General features: G+C 42.5%; 1 protein-coding gene across 6 annotated transcripts in view; it reads right to left on the bottom strand.

Annotated features, from left to right (window-relative positions):
- Positions 1-4,421: 4,421 nt before the first annotated feature.
- The window catches only part of Akap7 (A-kinase anchoring protein 7), a 141,183-nt gene continuing 123,751 nt past the window's right edge, over positions 4,422-21,853 (bottom strand). For 5 of the 6 annotated variants that reach the window (XM_076552618.1, XM_076552616.1, XM_076552619.1 and 2 more), the window contains 2 exons: positions 5,844-6,455; positions 4,422-5,600 (listed from right to left, as the gene is read on the bottom strand). In XM_076552618.1, the coding sequence (XP_076408733.1) occupies positions 6,259-6,455 (197 nt within the window). In that variant the 3' untranslated portion in view covers positions 4,422-5,600; positions 5,844-6,258. The remainder of the gene's footprint in view (positions 5,601-5,843; positions 6,456-21,853) is intronic. The other variant, XM_076552617.1, reaches the window with a different exon arrangement.

Genomic DNA, 21,853 nt, shown 5'->3' with positions numbered 1-21,853 from the left:
TTGCGTATTCATGCTATTTTCTCTGCCTCAATTACCACATCAGATATCTGCATTGGGGCCTATGTGCCATTTTTATTTCTCTCAGCTCTGTAATTTCTGCCTAGCTGGAGGATTCGTGTTTCTTTGTCCTCTCACCTCCTACAACTTTTTCTATCTCACATAAGTACATATAAAAGTGTTTTCTGAAGTTATAAGCAAGATGAAATATATGCTAGGGAAGAAAAACCCGTGAAGAACTGACAGCTTCCTTCAGTGCAAAGGCACCATGGAGACATCGTACCCGGGTGGGTTGGGGCAGGAACTGCTGGGAGACATTTGGACTGCTCTGCCAATCTACAATACAGTTATTACAGGGCAAGAGCTGTGCAAGTCATATAATGACTTAAGTTGGCAGGAATCCCAAAAGGACTCTGCCACTTTTCCAACATGAGTCAAAGAAAGTAACACGTAAGATATGGGGTCCTACCACATGAGAGCAGCATTTCAGAAGAGGAATTTGGATCATTAGGGGGAAAGCAGCATAAGTTTCCAGGGAACATCAAATGACTTTCTCCGTTCTGATGCTCAGTCTCTAGTTTACCATCCCTAACTTTACTGCTACAGGAGAATTTCATGGTCTTCCAATGGTGACTAGTAATGAGATGTATAGAGGACTCGCTAGTGCAGTTTCCATTTTAAAACCATCACCTGAATTGATCAGTTGCATTTAAATAAATACAAATTAGTGGCTTAAAGTATAGTATGCTGGAGAAGGTAATAATGCCTGCCTTCAGAAGTTCTCAAATTGCCTTCTAAGTGAGCCACATTATCCCCAATACAGTGATCCGGGGAAGAGTGGCTATGGATTATATCATAATTTTAAATTCACTAACTCTAAGATAATTGGTCTAATCCTCATTTTAACTGTGAATGAAACTATCTAGGGTTTTATCTTGTTAGTGTGTGCACCACTATCAAATGAATGTAGGGACTGGGAAATGTTCTGAATGTATTCCGAGATTGTTTTCTTTTTTGTTTTGCTTTTTAGATTTTTTTGTATCTATCTGGAAAAGCTGGAATTCATGGATGCATCTGTAAGATTTTTTTAAAGATAAAATTATTACAGGTGATGCTTGAGAGTTCTGAGAATAGATTCTAAATATTCGTCCTCATACCCACACACAGCTCCAGTCCTCACTCCTCATCAAAGAAACTCCTCTTTGCAATAGTCAGAGACCATCAAAGAAAACCACAACCAATCAAAGTGCAGGGCTGTGAGCCCAGTTCCATCTGATCCATCTACAACACAACTCCTACATCTAAGGCCCAGGGATTATTGAAGGAGGAGGAACAGAAATATTGTAAGCCAGAGAAGCACAAAGTTTGCTGTGAGATTGTGTCTCCCATGAATGTCAGAAGCTATACCCATGAAATCTCACCAACATAGCCACCTAACCAAGGATGATACCAGCAGACATGCTAACCTGGGAAGGGGAAAGCTCAGGAGGCCTCAACCTTGGACAAAGAACTACAGGCAACTGAGGAACGCTGAGAGCAGAAGAAATGTTCTTCCCTAGGGAAGAGCGTTTCAACTAGTTACCCAATACTAAGTGGTCAGCCCTGAAAACGCATACATACAAGTAACATTATACAGACTAAACAGGTTACATTATGCATTTAGGAATGTACACGTGTGAGTGTGTGTGTGTGTGTGTGTGTGTGTGTGTGTGTGTGTGTGTGTGTGTGATATATTCTCACATATACATATCACATATATATGTAATAACAAAAATAGGGACCATGAATTTGAAAGAGAATAAAGGAAGCAAGGCAATATGGGAAGATTTGGAAGGAAGAAAGGGATTAAAATGACATAATTAAAATATCAAAAATTTGGGCTGGAGAGATAGTTCAGCCATTTAAAAGGCTAGACTCACAACCAAAAACATCAAAAAAAAAAAAAAAGGAAAGAAAATTCTCAAAACAGTGACTGACAATAAGTTATCTAGTCACCAATTTACACTTGAAGATGCTATATCTGTTTTGGTTTTGATGAGGGTATGAAACTCTTCATTTGTTATATAAGTTGATGTCTAGTTTCTGCATCTGTGTACAGAAGAGCAAACATGTCTTATTAGTTGTATGCCTGAAATGACACATAGACTATGAACTCAAACTGCTGTCCTTACTTCCTTATTAGAACATGAGATTTCTGGGGATTGACACATTTGTGGTTTTCCAGAGAGAATCATTTGAATTCTCACTATGTCCTAGATGCGAACCTAGTACAGATAGGACATTCTTAAGCCAAAAGTAGAAAATATAAAGGTTCCAAAATTCAAAACGTTTTGAATGCTGACATGACATCACAAGTAGAGAACTCTTCCCCTGGCCTCGTGGGATGAGCTGGAAATGCAGGCACACTAAAAATTACATAAACGACCTTGAGCCGATGCATAGGATGTATTATATGAAACAGATGAAGTTCATGTTCAGACATGAAACCCACAGCTAAGACATCACAAATATTCCAAAATCTGAAAAAAATCTAAAATCAGCTATACTTCTGATCCCAGAAATTCCACAGAAAATACAGCAACCTGTGTGTCCAAAGGACAAAGGCCCTCCAGTTAGTCTATGCTGAGAAGAGGATTGGTAGAATCTAAGATTTCACAAGGGAGGCCAAATTCAAAGCTTACAGAATATTGTTCTAACTGTTTAAAGAATTACTTTCTAATATCTCTTATTCTCATGGGTTCTTTTTTTTTTCCCCTAGGGACTGACTCTTAAAATGTTGGAATGTGGTTCTCAATGAGAATATTCCCCCTAAGGGTTCGCTTCATGAAACGGACAACCAATACATAAAATAGGAGGGGACATCCTCCAGAAGGTCACATCTAATGTCACAAGGCGGAATGATTGTGACCCAGTGCAGCAGCCAGCAGATGGCAACTTCAAGGTAAATCCCAAAGAAAACTGTCCTAGGGCTCCTTGAAACCACCTGGCCTGGAAGTGAGGTTCAGAAAGTGAGCTAGCTTGCTCAAGAACACCCATCAGCGTTAAGTCCAAGTCGAGAAGCAACAGCTGCTTCCTGGTCCGGTGTTTTTGTGAACAGGTTCACGTGGAGATTCCATTGACAAGGATTAGAATCATCAGATATGTTTTCTGTCATATTAGCTCACCACTCTCATATCTGTAGAAATTCAGGTGTGTGTGTGTGTGTGTGTGTGTGTGTGTGTGTGTGTGTGTGTGTGTGTGTGTGTGTGTTTCAGGGACTTTATTACTCATCTTTAATTTCTGAAATATTTTATTTGGTAAAGGGAGGAAATATCCCATTGTAGAAAGTGTCACCTTTGAAGTAAAACAGATTTGAGTTTAAATATAGTCCTATCTTTTGTTCACTTTACATCCTTGGACCATTTCAGCATATAGGTCTCCAGTTTTCCTAGTCTAGAAAGTACTAATTACTTCCTACTAGGACCACTTAAGGGAAGAAATTTAAGCATACGCCCAAATCACCTGGCACATGGCCCTGGCCTCCATGGGTATTTAACAATGGAAATAGGCAACTAAAGTTAAAAGAAAGACATGGAATTGGGGTTGAAAACAATACTTTCCTTTCAAGCTACTCAGATCAGGAATAACTCCTTGAGGAGAAGATATAGACAATACTAATAAATATCAATCTGAAATTGTTCATGTGGATTACCAGATTTCACCAAAATAGCTATGGTACACTGGGGCCACCGGGTTGTGGCTCAGGTCCAAATTCCTAACATCCTTGTGGCTTTGGCTAGGGAGCCCAACCTCTGGACGCTGTGTCCTCATTAGAAAAACAAGGAAAGGCCTAAGCATTTTTGCTTCCTTCCTTTGGGGTTACTCAAGGAAATCTGTAATGACCTTCATAGCTAAGTGAGGGTTCCCAGTAGGCAGCCTACAAGGGAGTTGTGGCTAGCCACAAAGAGGGGATGCATGGTCAGCCCCTCAGAAGGGGTTCATGGCCAACTGCAGGGGGTAGTTCACAACCAGTCGCTGGGGGAGGGGGTTCATGGCCCACTGATGGGGGGTCATAACCAGCCACTGGGGGGTCATGGCCAGCCCCTCTCACTGGAAGTTCATGGCTGGCTTCTTGGAGGGAGTTCACAGCTAGTAACTAGCGGATCTGTATATCTAGATGAACTTGCCCTCTTCATCATTGTGAGGAAGATTCTAGTGACCCGTGATCAGTTATTTTGAAGACATCACTCAGGTTGTCTTTGAAGTTTCTGTTCTGCTGCTCCTTGTGTACGAAGTTGATGATTTGAAATCAGGAAGCAGTCTAAAGTTGACAGTGGGCTTCCTTAGCACAAAGACAGGAAACAATGAAACTGCAGAGACCCTGCTCTTGACTTTGGGATACCAACAAGGACCCAGTGGTTTCCAGAAGAACGATAAGGAAAGGCAACAGGGAAACAGTACGTTTATTAAGAGGCATGAAAATGTAGGAACCCCTACATCATTACATTATGAATTAATGTTGTATCATTTATCCAGTGAAAAAAATAGGCAAAATCCACGAGCAAACTGGATCGTATAAGTGAGATGATTATACATATCTGATCTCTAATCATTTCCTTCCCCCACCATCTATTAGTAGCAGCAATTTTAAAATTACTATTGAAAAAAGCTGTTACAAATAAACATCACATGGGGAGAAACATTTTAAGAATGATCTTTTAAAAAATGAACTAGTACAAACTATTCAAATTGTGAAGAACACAGGGAGGCTTGGGGCTCGTCTTCGGAGAAGTAGGAAATAAAAAACACTGGACATTTGTTCACTAAGAAATGAAAAAGCCAACTGCATTTTCATCAATGAAAAATAATATACGTGGATATTATAAAACATTCTTAACCAGTGACTGCAATGATTACATTTACAAATGTTCATTCAAGTACTGATACTCAATAAGCATTCAAAATCTCATCAAAAGTAATGTGAGACTGGACAAGCCCGGACATTGTCTTTTGAAGTAAAAAGGGCCTTATCAACAGGAGGCAGGCGACCCTTAGAATACTGTTGTTGGTTTTACTTAGTTCTGTTGTTTTTGTCTACAAAGGATTTTTCATAGTCAACGTTCTGTTTTTTTATCTGCAAGGACCCATGGAACATCTCACAACAGCTAATTAAGAAGTTATTTCTATAAAATGAGTCAACAACACCCAAATAAACATTCTAAAACTCAACTTTAGCCGATGATGATGATGATGATAAGGCAAAAATATGTTTTCTTTGGCAAGAAGTTGTTAGTTCCTCACCAAGTGTTGGTTCGTGGGCTTTGTAGAAACGGTAAGAACACTCTGGTTATTTACCAAAGGGCTGTGGACCGGGGCTGAGAGTTTGTAAACTCTACACCGTCCTCACAGCAGTGGAGAGCTACAGCCAAGTCACGCGGGAATCAGCATCCCTATGTGATCATCGTCGCTAAGAACTCTTCCTTCAAAAAGCTCCTTCCTAATCATGGCCTGAGTCTCAGGCTTTAGCAAAAGTTCCTTTATCTGTTTCACTTTGGCCTTCAGCTCCATCCTTTCTCGGTGCAACGCTTCATTAATTAAGTCTTGACTCCCAACTGGTTTCTTGCCTAAGGGAAAAAAAATTATATAATACATTTAAAGTACAAGTATCAATGAAATACATTAAATATGGCACACTGACTTATCAAAATAAGGCTGAAAAAAATCTTTAAAATGTTACCCACATTCCATAGAAAAGACTGCATTTTGCCAAAAATATATAATTTACGTGAAACTTAATTTACTGTAAATAAAGATCACCGCATGGTAAACAGCACACTGGGGACAAACACGAAACATTGCGGACTCACTACACTCGGGATCATTTCAACAGTGACAAACAGAGTTCAGTACTTGATAGCTGTGTGCAAGGTTTGGCCTCCCATAAAGTAGCCAAATGCTCTAAGCAATGTAAACGGCAGTATTCCAGCGGTGGCGAGTCCTCTCCCTCGGCCTGGCAGGCCTTCCGGAAGTGCCCCCTCTCCCTCGGGCATGCTCGATGGGACATGAGCTTGGGATTTGTTCTTCTGTGAATTAATTTCTTCTGCTGGCCCCAGCACCCCATTCTCTTCTGCTGTGTCGCAGCCACACCAACGCCATCGATCATTAGACGTGTTAGGCGATCTCCGGGGCTTGAACAAGACACTTAAAGGGCACATTGCAAGTCAGTCTGCGACTTAGCGGAGGGGCAGGGGTGCTTTTCAGCAGCGGGAACGGGTCCCACTCTCACTTCCTGTTGTTATCACTGCCTTTGCCATTCTGATTGGCCTCTTCAGCTTTGGCGGAGTTCCCCTCCCCCAGCTGCTTTTTGTTCTGCGTTTCTTCCAAATACTGCTGGACAGCCTTGAGCACGGCGCTCTCCACCAGTCTCTTACTGAGCCTGACCAGTTCGGCATCCTCAGGCTCCCCTCGGTCCTTCTCACCTACATTCCACAAGAGAAGAGAGGTCACTGAGCTCATATTGCCATAGCAACGAGGCCACCAGGGCCCAGCTAGTTCAGCTAGTCAAAAGAGCAAGTGTCCTTCACTCTGGCAAATGGGATCTATAAATCCAACAGGAGTGGGTTGCCTTTTCCTATGACATTTGTCCAAGCAGGAGCCTGTCTATTGCTCCAGACAGTCCATTAGACATGTCCTTGCTGGGAGTGCTGTGGCCTTCCCATTTCTACAGGGCTTTTGTGCTCCTCTCTCGCCCAAGGCTAAGGACTCCTGTTGAGCTGGTTTCGCCCACCACCTGAGGTCTCAGGCACATGAATTCACTAAGGAGTTCTGGATCTGCTGCTCCCTCTCCAATGCTAATTATCAGGGAGCCAAGATTCCTCTGTCATCCCATGACTTGGGATCATTCATTTTTAAATGCTTGGCACAGAGACTGGCTGTCGATAAACTCCCAGCGCTCGCCCCAAGGCAAATGAGGTAACCAGTGCCAGTAGCCGTGGTTTAAAATAGGACTGCAAGACCAGCATTCTATGTTTAAAATCTCACTGCTATCACTGTAACTCAAGAGACTGGAAATTCTCCCAAGAAGAGTTACGGTCGTTATGGTAACTTCCTAGCTGCCACTGTCTTCTGATCATTCTGCTATCCTGCTAGTGATGCTCCAGGTGTAGGTAAAGTACTCACTTCCCGGTCTTGTAAAAGAGCTACTTCTCCCATATTCTCATGTTCATCACCCTGCCACTCTCCAAATCCTCTCTTCACTAAGTCCCTCCCTGCATTGATGGAGGTTGGAAAGAAGGTGGGGGAAGGGAGGTGGATCTGGATCATGTTGAAGAAGTCCTCACATTGCCCACAGTCAGACGAGCTCAGTGTGGGGCCATCACCCAAAGACTCATGAAGACAAAGCCAGCGCTACCCTGGCATGTTCGGGTCTGGGCCAGGAGGATACGGTGAGCGTAAGCAGGAAGACAGAGACTATTTTCTATCCTCATCTATAACAGGGCGTGGAGAACAAAAGAAGATGTGTCAAAGGTAATCCCTGGTCCCAAACTGCCTTCCGAGCCCTGTTACTTGTCTACACCAACCACACAGGCAGGACCAGTTCTGCTGACAGCCACCCCAACACAGACGTGGCAAATGAAAGCAAGGATGGGTGAAGACCAAATGAGAGAGATGCCTTCGAAACTGCTGCCCCCTCATATGTGGCAATATGGCACCAAAGATCAGAAGTCTCAGGACATGTGCAGTGCAAACCGTGTTCAGAATTGAGTAAGCTTTGGCTTGGTGATAATTACAGAGAATCTACTAACCAGGTACATCATAGTGGGAAAAGAAGAAAAAAATTCATTACTCACATAACTTTAGGCAAAAGTTCAGATTTTTACTAGTAAGAATGCATGGAAATGGTGCCTAATATTTAAATTATTTGCCTTCAATTTTATAGCACAATATTTACCCTAAATACACAATAATACACAATAAATACACAATGATATTTCCATATGCATTGCATGCAACTATCTGTATAGTGGCTCTTCAAATTTAAAACAGGAAATCAGATGCAAATGCAGAGGAGCTATTTAAGTCCCTTTCAAGGCACTGTAAATGACTGTCTAAACCTCTCACTGGGCTCTACACCCAGGACAGTGATTGGATGTTTGTGGACAGTTCCAGAACTCTAGTCAGCTTTCTCACTGGTAAGAGAACAAGACTGGATTTCATTAATAACTCATTCTCCAAAAATCCCTCTCAGGCCTAATATTATGGACCTTGTTATTTCTGTCAGTGAAGGGTCTCCGTGGCTTTAAACGTTAAGATCATTTTAAATCCCCTGGGTTTGTGGTATAGACTTGTATTCCCATACTCAGGATGAAGTTCAAGGGTAGCCTGCGTTACAGAGGAAGACCCTGCCGCAACAGCTTTCCGAGGAAGAGGTTTGAAGTATAGAAGCCTCCCCACAAAATGTTCATTTCCCCTCTGGCTGTCCTGTCTTTGCTCACGCTTTTACTCTTACCCAAGCCACTCAAACGGAAAACCCGATCAGCTCGGCCACTTCCGTGCCCTCCATCAGCACACCTAATTGCAGGACACTGTCAACATAAGCGTCACGATTTCTCCTGCCCACAAGGCACCTCACAAAAGGCCTCTAGAGTAACTTTTCTAAGACGTCCCTTTCAGACTGAGGGGTGGTGGTGTGTATTTTTAATCACGATGCTTAGGAGGCAGAGCCAGGAGGATCTTGGTGGATTTGAGGCCAGCCTGATCTACAGATCAAGCTCCAGGCCAGACAGACAGGGCTATACAGGGAGAGTTTGTCTCAAAAAGCCTATTTATTTGTTAATGAAAAAATAAGATAAAATCTCCACTTACCAGAGAAACAAGCTTACATACCCTTCCAGCTCAATCCCTATCACTAGGTGACCCTACCCTTTCCCTTCCAACCGAAATTTTACTTACTCCATGAACTGTTCCTTGCCTTGCTCAGCTGGATGGATGAACTGCTACTGGATTCCAGTAACTCTGTGTACATAGCACATGATCATCGGCTATTTGGCCATTTATTCAACGAGTGTGTCTAAAGGATCTACCATGTGCCTATAGAAATACAGCCCATATTCTCTCCACCTCTAGAAATGCAGCAGAGAATAAAACAAAACAAGGTCCTATTGGCTTTTTAAAAGTTCTTTTCTAAATTATGGGCATTTGTTATGGATTCACAAAGGCACAGTCTGGCAGCTGGGAAGATGGGCTCAGTCAGGAACTTCCCTGATGCAAGCATGGCACCTGAGTTGGGATCCCCCAGCACCCACCTAAAAAGCTGGGTGCAGTGGTACCCATCTGTAATTCCGGCACTGGGGAAGCAGAGACAGCAGCAGCCCTGGAGCCCACTGGCCAACTAGTCTACCCTACCGGGAAACTCCAGATTCACTGAGAAAACGTAAGGTGGGGTGTGACCAAGGAAACAGCGGACATCTCTGGCTTCTACGTGCATTCATTCACATGTACATGTACACATGCATCCACCTACATGTACATGTACCCCCTCACACACACATCTCTGGCTTCTATGTGCATTCATTCACATGTACATGTACACATGCATCCACCTACATGTACATGTACCCCCTCACACACACATACACAGGCTTGAGGACAGAAACGATGATCAGTCTCTGCTACCTTCCTCTCTCCTAACATATGGCACAGTTTATTCATCACAATAAGAGCTCAATAAATGTTGTTTTTTTTTGGTTCTGCCTAGTGAATTTTTAATTGAAATCCTTGAAAGCAGTAGCAACAGTTTTGAATATTATCATTGCCCTACATAAATAGCACACCATGGCCAGAAATTTAAATGTAAAATTAAATCTAAATAAAAGCAGAGAATTCCAGAATAATTCAAACACCTATGTGAAAAAAAACTACATTAATTTTGCCTGATGAACCTGATCAATAAGACAAAATATTTCTCCCAATGATGATCAGAAATTAACAATCCACAATAATTATTTCATTAACCAACCAAAAACAAGCAAATTAGCAAATCTTCCAGATCAGACCTGGACTTGAGCTTCCTCACATACTTTCTGCAAACCCACTCAGGCTATTAATACGACCTCACAGCAAACCGGGCATGGTGGCACGTGACGGTAATCCCAAAACTCAGGCTATTAATACGACCTCACAGCAAACCGGGCATGGTGGCACATGATGGTAATCCCGCACTCATGGAGGATAGGGCAGGAGGGCGAGAAATGCAAGCTTATCCTGGGCCACATAGGGAGCTTAGGGCCAGCCCTGGATACATGGAACTCTGTAAACGTTTCTATATATGTATGTATGCATACACATGTGTGTCCTGGGAAGGCTTATCACAGAGCTCTGTAAGAATGCACTTGTCTAAGAAGCCAAGTTCTTTCTGGGGAGAACTTGTCTTACAGTTTTCAGTATACTTAATTCAACATACAGAGAGACATTTTCAGATTAAAGTTACACTGTTTCTCCTCTGCCTAATACTTGCATAAGGAGAGCAGTCTCTCCCACTGACCTCTAAGATAAAGGGCATTCCCTGATGCCTCGTTAACAATGGTAGCTCACCACAGTATGGCAGTATACACACTCTCTTTTGATTTCAGCAAGATGCTAACAAAAATACTCCTAACAAAAGCATGAAATTCACGATCAAAGATATCCCTTCTTGGTTCTTTTGGTTTACTGACTCTCATATCTACGTAACAGCTTAACTTTTGCCTTTGATACTGCAGTTGAGAAATCTCTCTGATATATCTTTAGTGGTAGTGTTTGTGACTGAGTCTCACTCTGTAGCCCAGGGCGGCATGGAACTCATTACATAGCCTAGAATGGCTAGATGAGAGACAGTAATCCCCCTGGCTCAACCTTCCAAATGCAGGAATTACAGGCATAAACCACCACACGCAGCTCCATCATTTCCTATGAAAATCCTAAAAAATATACAAGTAATGAAGAATCTTTTAAAACTACAAAATCCAGTCAAATGTGGTGGCATATGCCAACAATCCTAGCACTTGGAAGGCTGTGGCCGGAGGGTCAGTGAAAGTCTAGCCTATACTTTAGACTGAGTTTCAGACCACTTAGGCTATAGAATGAACTTATCCCCAAGTACCATTCACTAAATGAGAATAAGTCCACTCAACACAGTTTGTCCTGAAAGGCACAAAATTAAGATATTTTTCATCAAACTTCACATGAGCAATTAGGAGTAAGCAACTCTCTACAAGTGTGGCACCATTTATTCACGGTAGTCTGTACCCACTGTTCTGCCTTTGTTTATATTTATCTGAGAGCTTTGGGACCAATACAAGCCAGTGACAAGGTTTATTTTTTGTGATCATAAAAAGAAAAGAACTCACTGGGGTGGTGGTGGTGGTGCACACCTTTAATCCCAGCACTCAGGAGGCAGAGGCAGGAGGATCTCTGTGAGTTCGAGGCCAGCCTGGTCTACAGAGCAAAATCCAGGAAAGGCGCCAAAACTACACAGAGAAACCCTGTCTCGAAAAACCAAAAGAAAAAAGAAAAAGAACTCCTGAGTAGTGGCAAGCAAACGTTAGAACTTCTAAGATAATGTAAGGTGAGTCTTAGTGTGGCTCCACTGGTCTTAACATACTAGCCGAGCTGACCCAACACAAGCTTGATTGATGTCACATGAAAGGCTCTGGAGATCGCCAGTACTTATTGACAACATCTAAGTGCCCATCTGTACTGACAGGAATAAATCAATAGATAGTAATTTGATTTTTAAAGAAGCAGAAAATATAGTATAAGAATGAAAGAGGGAGAGAGAGGGAGGATGAAGGGAGGGGGAAAGACACACACACACATGCATGCACACACACGTGCACGCACAGTGGGGAGACATCAAAACGAGAACATGCACACCCGAGAACATTAGCCGCCATCACCACACACCAAGTGTCAGAAGCCTTCTCTGGGAAAGCAGGGCTCCTCTGACCCCCGAGGCTGCAGCAGCAGATCCGTGGCTGTCCCCATGCCACAAAGAGAACATATTGTGTTATACCGTAAGGCCTATGGATACTGTTTGCATTAGCATGAGAAAACACAGAAGAAGGAAAGCTGAGAGATCTATGAATGTTCCAAGGCATACATACATAAAAGGAAAGCTGGTAGCAAGGTTTGGCTCTCTCACACTGCTGGAAAACTACAAAAGGATGCCTGGAAAGACAAACAGCAAACAAAGAGGACAAGATTCCCTAGGAAACAGCACCTGGCCTAAGGGGCTTTCCAATGTGATTAAAATAATAATAGCAAGAAAGGGAAGGTCAGAAAATGGGAAGTCTCTCCACTGAAATGCTGCACCCAGGGAGAAATACAAGTATTAAAAGCCACTGTTACTTGTGGCGGCCCACACCAATAATCCTAGTACTTGGAGGGTAGAGGGTGGAGGAGCCATGTTCAAGGTTGTCATCATTGGCTACAGTGAGTTCAAGACAAGCCTTGGCCACAAGACACATTGTCTCAAAAATCCAAACAAAGGAAAGCAACACAGAACCAGTTACTGAAACAGCAATGGGAACAGGAAGGCATGGAAATGGTTGGTACTGAAGCCAGGAAAGATCTAAGGAGATACCCCACAAAGGAAAGGCTCAGTAGCCCAATGGGCTTTTTGCTTCCATAAGCCTGTCTATCTCACACTAAACTGAAGCCACATGCGGCTTGGTGTGAAAAGAATCCCTCACTTCACTAGGAAAAACTCTTGAGTGTTTTCAACAAAGCCAATGAGGCAAATGTGGGCAAGTTAGGCCTTGGGACACAAGGAGACAAGATTTCACGAGGAAAGTGTGCCATGTTGGCAACAAAGCTGAAGGTCACAGATGTGCCTGTGTAGCCTGTAGGCTTGACAGCAGTTCCCCATGAACAACTGCTCAGTCACTGAGGATGGCAGCGCAGTCGGGGAAGCTACCTTGGTGATGCTTCTGTACACTCACAGATGGCCTTACAGGTCTGCAGTCAGGGTTGTGAAAATGGCCAGCCATGGGTGTCCCATGCCTGAATCACAGAACTAGGAAGATGGAGGCAGAAGGTCTAGAAGTTAGGGGACATTGTGGATTGTAAATACACAGTAAGGATTGGGGGCTGAAAACACAAATGGAGGAAATAAATTAAAACAACTTCATTTGGATCTGAATGAAGGCTACCTCAGCATCTTCCCATTACTTGCAAAATTTACACTTGCTGCTCTAGAAACCTATGTTCTTAACTGTGGCCACCTTGTCTTTCATCTACCTAGTTAAAACGAAGCGCTAACTACAGGCCTGTGGGCTACTCACAAAGTTATCATAAACTGACACTGTCCTTGGACCGTTGTCTGCGGAAGGATTTGGCTGTATGTCCCATGTAAATGAAGCTCCTCTTGGTCTGCATCCAAGATCTTCCCACAACACACAAACAAAACACTAAAACCCTTAGGATGATTCCTATCACCTAGGCCCTACAGACCATGGTTCATATAGTTATATCAAAGATGAGAGAAAACAAAGTTGTATTTATAAGTCAGTCTCCCTAAGGACTCTTGCCTCCAGTTTCTTAAGAGATGTCTCTCTTTTATAGTCTCTAAGTCTACAAATGGCCCAAACTCAACAAATGAAGGTCAGAGAGTTTTAATTTGGGTAAAACCAAGAGTTAACTATGATGTCTACCAAAAACTTCCACTTCAAATATAAAGACAAAAAAAAAAAAAAAAAGAAAATCAAAGGTAAAGGATGGAAGACTCACCACAGTGATGATGACCAAAAGAAGGCCAGATAATTCATATCAGACAGTGAGATCTCAAAGAATAGAAACCATTAAGAGAGAGAAAGATCATATAACATACAGGAACCAATTCAAGAGGATATAAAATCCCCAATGAGGACTGTGCTGTCTGTCCACACTGCTATTATAGAATATTGAGTAACCCACAGGTAACCGAATTCCATTGCTCGCAGCTCTGGAGGGAATTCCAAACTCAAGGCTCTGAAATTTGCACTTCTCAGGTCCCTTCTGCGTACTGGCATGGTAAAGGGCAGGAAGGCATGCAAGCAGGAGGCCCTGAGTGTGGCCCCTTTATGAAGGCACCTCATCTCATGTCACTGCTGAAAGCCTTACATCTCCACTGGCAACCCCTGAGGTGGAGGAGCCTCCTCAGACTACAGCACCTATGTACCTGAGACCAACCGATAGAATTAAAAAGTTAATGCAAACGCTCTATTGCAGTTGGAAATTTTAAGGTCACTCTCAAGAACTGATACCATATGGAGAAATTTCAGGAAAACACAGTTTATTTGAATCACACTATAAACAAACCCACCTCAATAAAAAGTATACAAGACTCCACTCTGCAACCACAGAATAAAAATCATTTTTAGTGCATAGGAAACTTTTTCCAGAGAGAGATCATTTTCTCAGCCATAAAACACGCTGAAGAATGAAGAAGTAATGACTACACTCAATCCACAGTCTCAAGACACAATGGAGTCAAATTAAGAAATTCATAACAGGTATCTCGAGAATCCTTCAATAATATAGAAGTTAAACATCCCTTAAAATAACTCATGGACTGAAGATACTCAAACTAACTCATATACTTCAAAGCTTTTAGCGGGGCTGAGGACTTAACTCATGGGAGAGTGCTTGCCTAGCAAATGTAAGTAAGGTCTCGGGTTCAGCCCTCAGCATTATCTTAAGAATAGTTATGAGACAGACAGAGGATAGATATGAATAGACTATCTAAAGGGGAGAGTATATATGAAAAACAAAAACAAAAATACCCCAATTTATAACAAAAGTTACACTATTAAGAATTTTATTAGAAAAAGAGAAATGTAGAGATCCACTATGAAGGCTGCCACATTAAGAACACAGAAAAAAAGAACTGTTTAACCCCAAGGCCAGCTAAAGGAAGGATGTAGAACTAGGCTTGATCCTATTCTCCAAGAGCCAGCCTTTAACTTGGTGATTCTACAAAAAAAAATCAGTAACACTAAATGCAGAGCTGATTTTGGGGAGCAGAAACCAGTGGAACTGATAAAGCTCTATCTAGATCTTATTTGGGAACAAAATTTAGTAAGTATATATTAATAAAAATATTTTATTAATTAATTTTAAAAATTTATTATTAAAAAATGTGATGGAGAACATCACCATCAACTACTCAAACATTGAGATTAATATTTAAATACCATGAGCAATTTTGTCCCAATAAAACCATGAACAAAATGACACAAACAAGCATCTGTCCTTGAAAGACACAAATTACCCCACTGCATTTCAGAGGGGGAAACTGATGAGCGGAACAACCTGGACCTGTTAAAGAAACCAATTATTATAAACCAGGGAAAGAGCCCAGAAAGCTGGCTGTACTGCAGAAAGAGGAAAATTACCAAACATTTTAGGAAGAAACCTTAGCAATTCAGTCTTCCAATCAATCAATCAATCAATCAATCAGAGAGGGAATCCATCCTAATTAGCCAACCCAGACTGTGAGAAACAAAACAGACCAATCAATGCTCCTTACTATAATTGGTTTGCTGAGGCGATCTTACAGATTTCTGTCTATCTCTGAAATGTCTGTTTGGTTTCATTGATGTATGTGTCTAACTTCATACCAATACCACACTGCCTTCGCTGCTGTAATTTCAAAGTAAGTCCCAAAATAAAAACTAGATCCAAGGCCATCTAAGGCAAGTGATTGTCAACACAGGTACAGAGGCAATTAAATATGTTATGGTAATCTTAAGAAATGGTACTAGAATCACTAGATACTCATGCCAAGCAAACAAGTAAACACACCTCTCATCCTGTATTGCAGACCACACACACAAGTTAACTCAAGTAGGATCAGAGGTGACCATAAGGGCTCAAAACACAATGCATGTAGATGAGGTTACTCAAGAGCTTCTTAGTGGCCTTGAGTTTCTTAACTAGGACATCAAAAGTATCAACTACAAAAAAGAAAAAAAAAAGATACTCTTGGCTTCATCAAAAAACAAAACTTTTGTTTCCCTCACAATACCATTAAGAAAATAAAGTGCAAACCACAGAGTGAGATAAAATATCTGCAAAGCACAGCCTTTAAAGAATTTGACCATAAAACCAAAATGCAGCCAGGTGTTGATGGTGCACGCCTTTGATCCCAGCAATCGGGAGGCAGAAGCAGGTAGATAGATCTCTGTGAGTTCAAGGGCCAGCCTGGTCTATAGAGCGTTCCAGGACAGCCAGAGCTACAAAGAGAGACCCTGTCTTGAAAAACCAAAAAAAAAAAAAAAAAAAAAAAAAGTATTTTTAATGGAATAAGAAAACAATCAAATATAAGAATGACCCAAAAAGTTGAGTTACTCCACAAACGATGTATGCATGGAGCCTGGATGTGATGTCAGCACACGTCTTTAATCCCCACACTCAGGATGCAAAAGATCTCTGATTTGAGGCCAGCCTGGTCTATATAGTGAGTTGTAGGATAGCCAGAGCTACGTAGAGTAACCCTGTCTCAAAAACAAAACAACAACAAAAATGTATGGATGGCCAAGAAGTGTGGCAAAAGACAGTCAACATCATTAGTCATCAGGGAAAGGCAAATTATAGTCACAATGAGATGACACTACTCACCCACTCAAATGACTCAGTTAAAAGGACACACAACACAACAGGTTGCTGAGGACATGAAGCAAGCAAGTAGAACTACTATTCCTAGTGGGAATGCAAAAATCCCAGTTTGGGGAATTTGGAGAAATTCTTATAAAAGCTGAGTATATTCTTACTACACTATACAGCAATCTCACCTCTAGCTTGACTTGAAAACAGATGAAATGACATCATTCACTCACCAAATCACTTACACCAATGTCTGAAGTAGCTCTATTCAAAAGTGCCCTAAACTAGAATCTACCCAAACACCCTTCATCTGATGAACTGAACCAAAAGGCTGTGATACATCTGCGCAATGAAAGAATGTTACAGAGGAATGAAACCCTGGCACATGCTGCAACACAGATAATTCTAAAATATGTGATCTGAAAGAAGTCAAACCGAAGAGACCACATACCGTGTGATCTCTCTCATATTTGATATTATGTAAAGGGCAAAGCTAGATGGGAAACCGACCAGCGGTTCTTGGGAGCTGGGAGATCAACAGGAAGGAATCTGGAACAGTTTTGGAGGGTGGTGGAGCTGTCTCTGACCTCGCTTGTGGTTATTATGATTCTTACGTTCATCAAAACTCACAGAACTAGACATGAACAAGAGCAGATTAACCATATGTAAAATAGACTTCACTTTTAAAAATGTGAACAGGAACAGCTTCTTCCCGGTGATGAACACCCAGTGTTGTCTCTATGGGGGTCAAATGGGGCTCACTGGCTAGTCTCCTGCTTATCACTCTGCAGTTAGCCTGTGGCTGCCCATACGGATGACTTCCCGACTCCGCACTATTTTAAGACACCTCTCAACGGCAACGTGTGTAATCTCACAGCTGCAGGCCTGCTTCTCACTTGCTTTCCCTGTGAATCATAGTTTTCTGTTGTGTTCAGTATCAAAATATTTTCCATAAAATTGACTGGAGTGACTTGGGAGTGTAAATGGGAGCCAAGTAAATTGTTTTTCTTTTTCCCGTCTGTGTCTCAGACATATCATCTACAGCAATCTGCTCAAGAGTAAAAACTAAACCGGCCCCCAGGGTGAGAGTGGCAGGTGATCGCTGTCTCTGTTGTGGAAATCTGCTTCATGGGGGTGCCGGACTCTGCGCGGTTTGTTTTCCTCAGGATTTGCTGTGTTATTTGTAGACTCCACCTATGAGTCCACATTACAAATTACTATCTTGTAGAAACTACGGAGTTTCCTCCCTGAATTTCAGTTCCTGTTCCTGCATTTGTTCCAGTTGAAATTCGGGAACTTTCAAGGTCCCTAACTGGTTCCTAAGGCCACTCTGGGTCACTCAGTGCAGGACAGACTGAGATGGACGATTCTGAATCATAAAAAATGAGGTAGGTATTATTAATGCAAATCTGGGTCCACAGGGGTATCAGAAGAAGGATGTGTGTCATTGAAAATATATTTTTAGGACAAAGAAACATGTCACAAGTATAAATGTTCAAGTAATTATCTCCTGACCAGCAGAAAACATGGAGCCTGAAAATGAAGCCATGCTTAGAATCTTAACTGCTGTATGCATGCATTGTGCATCTGATTAACCATCTATTTCAGGAGAGCAGGACATAAACATACTAGCCAACTTTTGATTCCTTGGTTATTTCACTAAAACAACCTGCTCGTGATAACACACGCTTTTCTTCCTAAGCTTGTGTTCTAAATTCTAACCTAGGGCCCAACTCAAGCAGAAAGGAAGGGTGCTTTCCCATTCTGAATGCTGTGCTCACCAAGGTAGGTCAGCCGAGTAAACGCTGCCAACCAATCTAATCAAATAACACAAATCATAAGTTATGGCTGCCATTTTGGCTCATTATAAGCAATACGGGCACACCCAGGCCAGGAGAAATGCCAGGCTGAGAACACTTCCACAGGCCACAACGCCGATAACAGGGACAGCTTCCTCCATCTGTTTTGAGGGAATCCTGCCTTGCCAAGCAGGGTCGGAAACATTATCCCACTTGGTTTTCACCGGCTTCCCATGAGGTAAGGGGAGTGACAAAGAACGGCATCATGGGTTTACAAGACCTCTGTAGGATGCCACAGCCTCGGAAATGGGAGTCTGGAGTTCTCTGCCCACAAAGCGTAGCCTGCCCAGAACACCCACCCCAGGTAGGCAGCCTGTAGAACTCTCATTCTGGGGCAAAGCGGGTAAATGTGAGAAATGCGAGGACCAGATGGTTGACAGGAGAAGAGGAAAATTCAGGCCTCACTCACAGTACTTCATCCTCCACTGAAAATTCTCAGTCCCGAGTACCGTATATCGACTGTCACAACACTACTCCTTCCATTCCTTCTTTGCCCTTCCAATTCTTCTCTCTTCCTTCTTGTCCCTCCTCCCGTCTTTTTCTCCTTCCTCCCTCCTCTCTCTACCTTCTCTTTCATATTTCCACCTTTCCTTCCAGAAACATCCCCTAAGCACCCTCTATCTGTGATAAGCAGTTGCATATGAATATAGAAATGAACCTGACATGGCCCTACCTTGGAAAAACCTGCAGGTCAATAGAAATTCATGACAGCAAATAACAAAAGGTCACGAGCCCTCTGAAGAAAGGAGGAACAATGTAGAGTGGATACACAAATAAAGACTAACGGGCTGGAGAAGGGGTTCACAAGCTGCTCAACCAAAGGACCAAGGTTCGATTCCCCCTACCCACATGGCAGCTCCCAACCATCTGTAACTCCAACCCCAGGGCAACTGACACCCTCTTCTACCTCTGTAGACACCAGGCATACACATGGGGCACAGACATACATGTTGTATGGTATTTTGTTTATGTTCTGACAAATGAAGCTTACCTGGAGATCAGAGGGCAGAGCTAGCCACTAGTTAACCTTAGAGGTCAGGCAGTGGTGGCACACACCTTTAATCCCAGCACTTGGGAGGAGGATGCAGGAAGATCAGGAGTTCAAGGCCACCCAGGGTTACACGAGATTGAACCCCTGTCTAAAAGAGAAACAGAGCTGGGTGGCGGTAGTGCATGCTTTTAATCCCAGCACTAGGGAGGTAGAGACAGGAATAGAAGGCGGATGGAGACAGGATCTCGGCCTCATTTGGTCTGAAGATTCATAGAGGTAAGAACTCTCTGGTGGCTGCTCTGATCTTTCACGCCAGCTTTATTTGTCAGAACACAAACAAAATATCATACAGCACATCCACGTGGACAAAAACACCTGTACATGCTAAATAAATGACTATAACAATTTAAACGGCTACAGACAAGGGCTGGGATGTGGCTCAGCTGGTAGAGTTCTTGCCTAATGGGCCCACAGCCCTGGTTCATAAACTGCAAGTCCTGGGACACTTGTCTGTCTTTAACTGTCCTCGACATTGAGAAGCAGAGGCAGGGGGATCAGAAGTGCAAGGTCATCCTTGGCTACATAGATATCCCAAATTCCACGCCAAGTATAGTATCTTTAAAACATAAATAAATAAATAAATAAATAAATAAATAAATAAATAAATAAATAAATAAACAAATAAATAAGACGGTCACATCAAAGACAAAATACTCAAAACCTCATGTCCTCACGCAGAAGGAAGGAGGTTGACACTTGTGTCAGATTTTGTAAACTGAGTCAATGTTTCTCAGGTGGACCCAGTAGAAAGGCACGTGGCCTGACATGACACCACCTGGCATACCCCCTAGTGGGGCCTGTGTGGCTAATGGCGTCTCGCTCTGGTGCATGGTGAGCAAAAGGAGAGCGACAAGGCTGGGAAGCTCTGAGGCCATGCTGAGGAGGGTGCTCAGCGTGTGTTCCCTTGTAGGATCAAACTAAACTTCCATATTCTAAGCCATGCACAACGTTTTAAGGCTTATCTGCAAGGAATGGTGGTTTGTTTCAACTCCTGAGGTATAACGTCAATTCTCAGAACACTGCTACGTGTGTAAGTTTGGCTCACACATTCCTATTACTTGAGAAGAAAACACTACATTTGCTATTGACTAAGTGATTTCTCCTCATTTGTCTTAATTTTGTTGTAAATAAGCAGTCACCTCTTTAGGAGGAAACTAAACCGTCAGAATAAGTACAGAGTAGCTGAGAACATCATGAATACTTCATGTGTGTACGTATGTATGAGTGTGTGTGTGCACGCATGTGCATGTGCAAGCACATGTGTGTGTTTCTGTTTTTTAAGCAGTCTCTAGCACATTAGCTAACCTCAGACTCCCTATGTATCTACAGATAAGCTTGACTTGATCTTCTTATCCCACCTCAAGAGCACTGGGACAGCGTGCATGTGCCAACCACAGTCAGCCTACACGACACTGGCTATCAAACTGAGAGCTTCATGCATTCTAGGCAAGCATGCTACCAAGTAAACTACACCCTCAACCTGAAAACATTCTTCAACAAAAAATGAAATATTTTTAAATGATTCAATTTTGTCTGTCTTTAACTCAGCCACCCAATCCTACACTAAACCTCCAGTGGGTGGAGAGAGTGGGATTCAGACTGCCAACTTTCCCAGTTTCTCAGCTATAAACACGTGAAATAGGTTACACGTCACAGTTTGGCTTTGATGGCTAGTAAAGCCCTTTTAAAATCTGCACATGAAAACCAGGGTAAACAAACGTGTTTGGCCAGCACACTTGCTTGTGAACCCTGGCTAACTGTGGGCAAAGTCCGCTGGACGTTTAAAAAAGTAATAACAATGAATCAAAATGGTAAGCATGAAAAGATAAGATGATCAGTCAGTAAGCAAAATCAAGACAAACGCCACCCTTGGCCACCTTTCCAGGGCACAGAGAGTACAAATGAAGAAGGAAACACAGCACCCCCTTCCCAGAAAAGCTGAAGCCTGGTGACCTCTTATTTATGTGTTTAACTTAACGAAAAGATGACTGAAGAAAGCAACTTAGGATGGATTTTTCTTTTCTCGGTGTCTTATGACTACCAACTTACTAGAAACTTCTACCAGAAGCCTTCCTTAGAAAATTAAGCTAGCACGTGTGTTTGTTGACCACTGCACGGGCGGTGTGTGAGTGGACATGCATTGGGTCCATCAGCGGGTGTTCGCTGCTGGAATACTTGCTCTCCAAGTCTAGGACGGCTGCCAGTCAATTCAAGTGTGAGTAAGAAACAAACACAGAAGCCGGGCGGTGGTGGCGCACGCCTTTAATCCCAGCACTCGGGAGGCAGAGCCAGGCGGATCTCTGTGAGTTCGAGGCCAGCCTGGGCTACCAAGTGAGCTCCAGGA

Source organism: Peromyscus maniculatus, chromosome 16 (genome assembly GCF_049852395.1).
Source record: "Peromyscus maniculatus bairdii isolate BWxNUB_F1_BW_parent chromosome 16, HU_Pman_BW_mat_3.1, whole genome shotgun sequence".
Taxonomy (NCBI): domain Eukaryota; kingdom Metazoa; phylum Chordata; class Mammalia; order Rodentia; family Cricetidae; genus Peromyscus; species Peromyscus maniculatus.
This window is presented reverse-complemented; position numbering and strand designations above follow the sequence as displayed.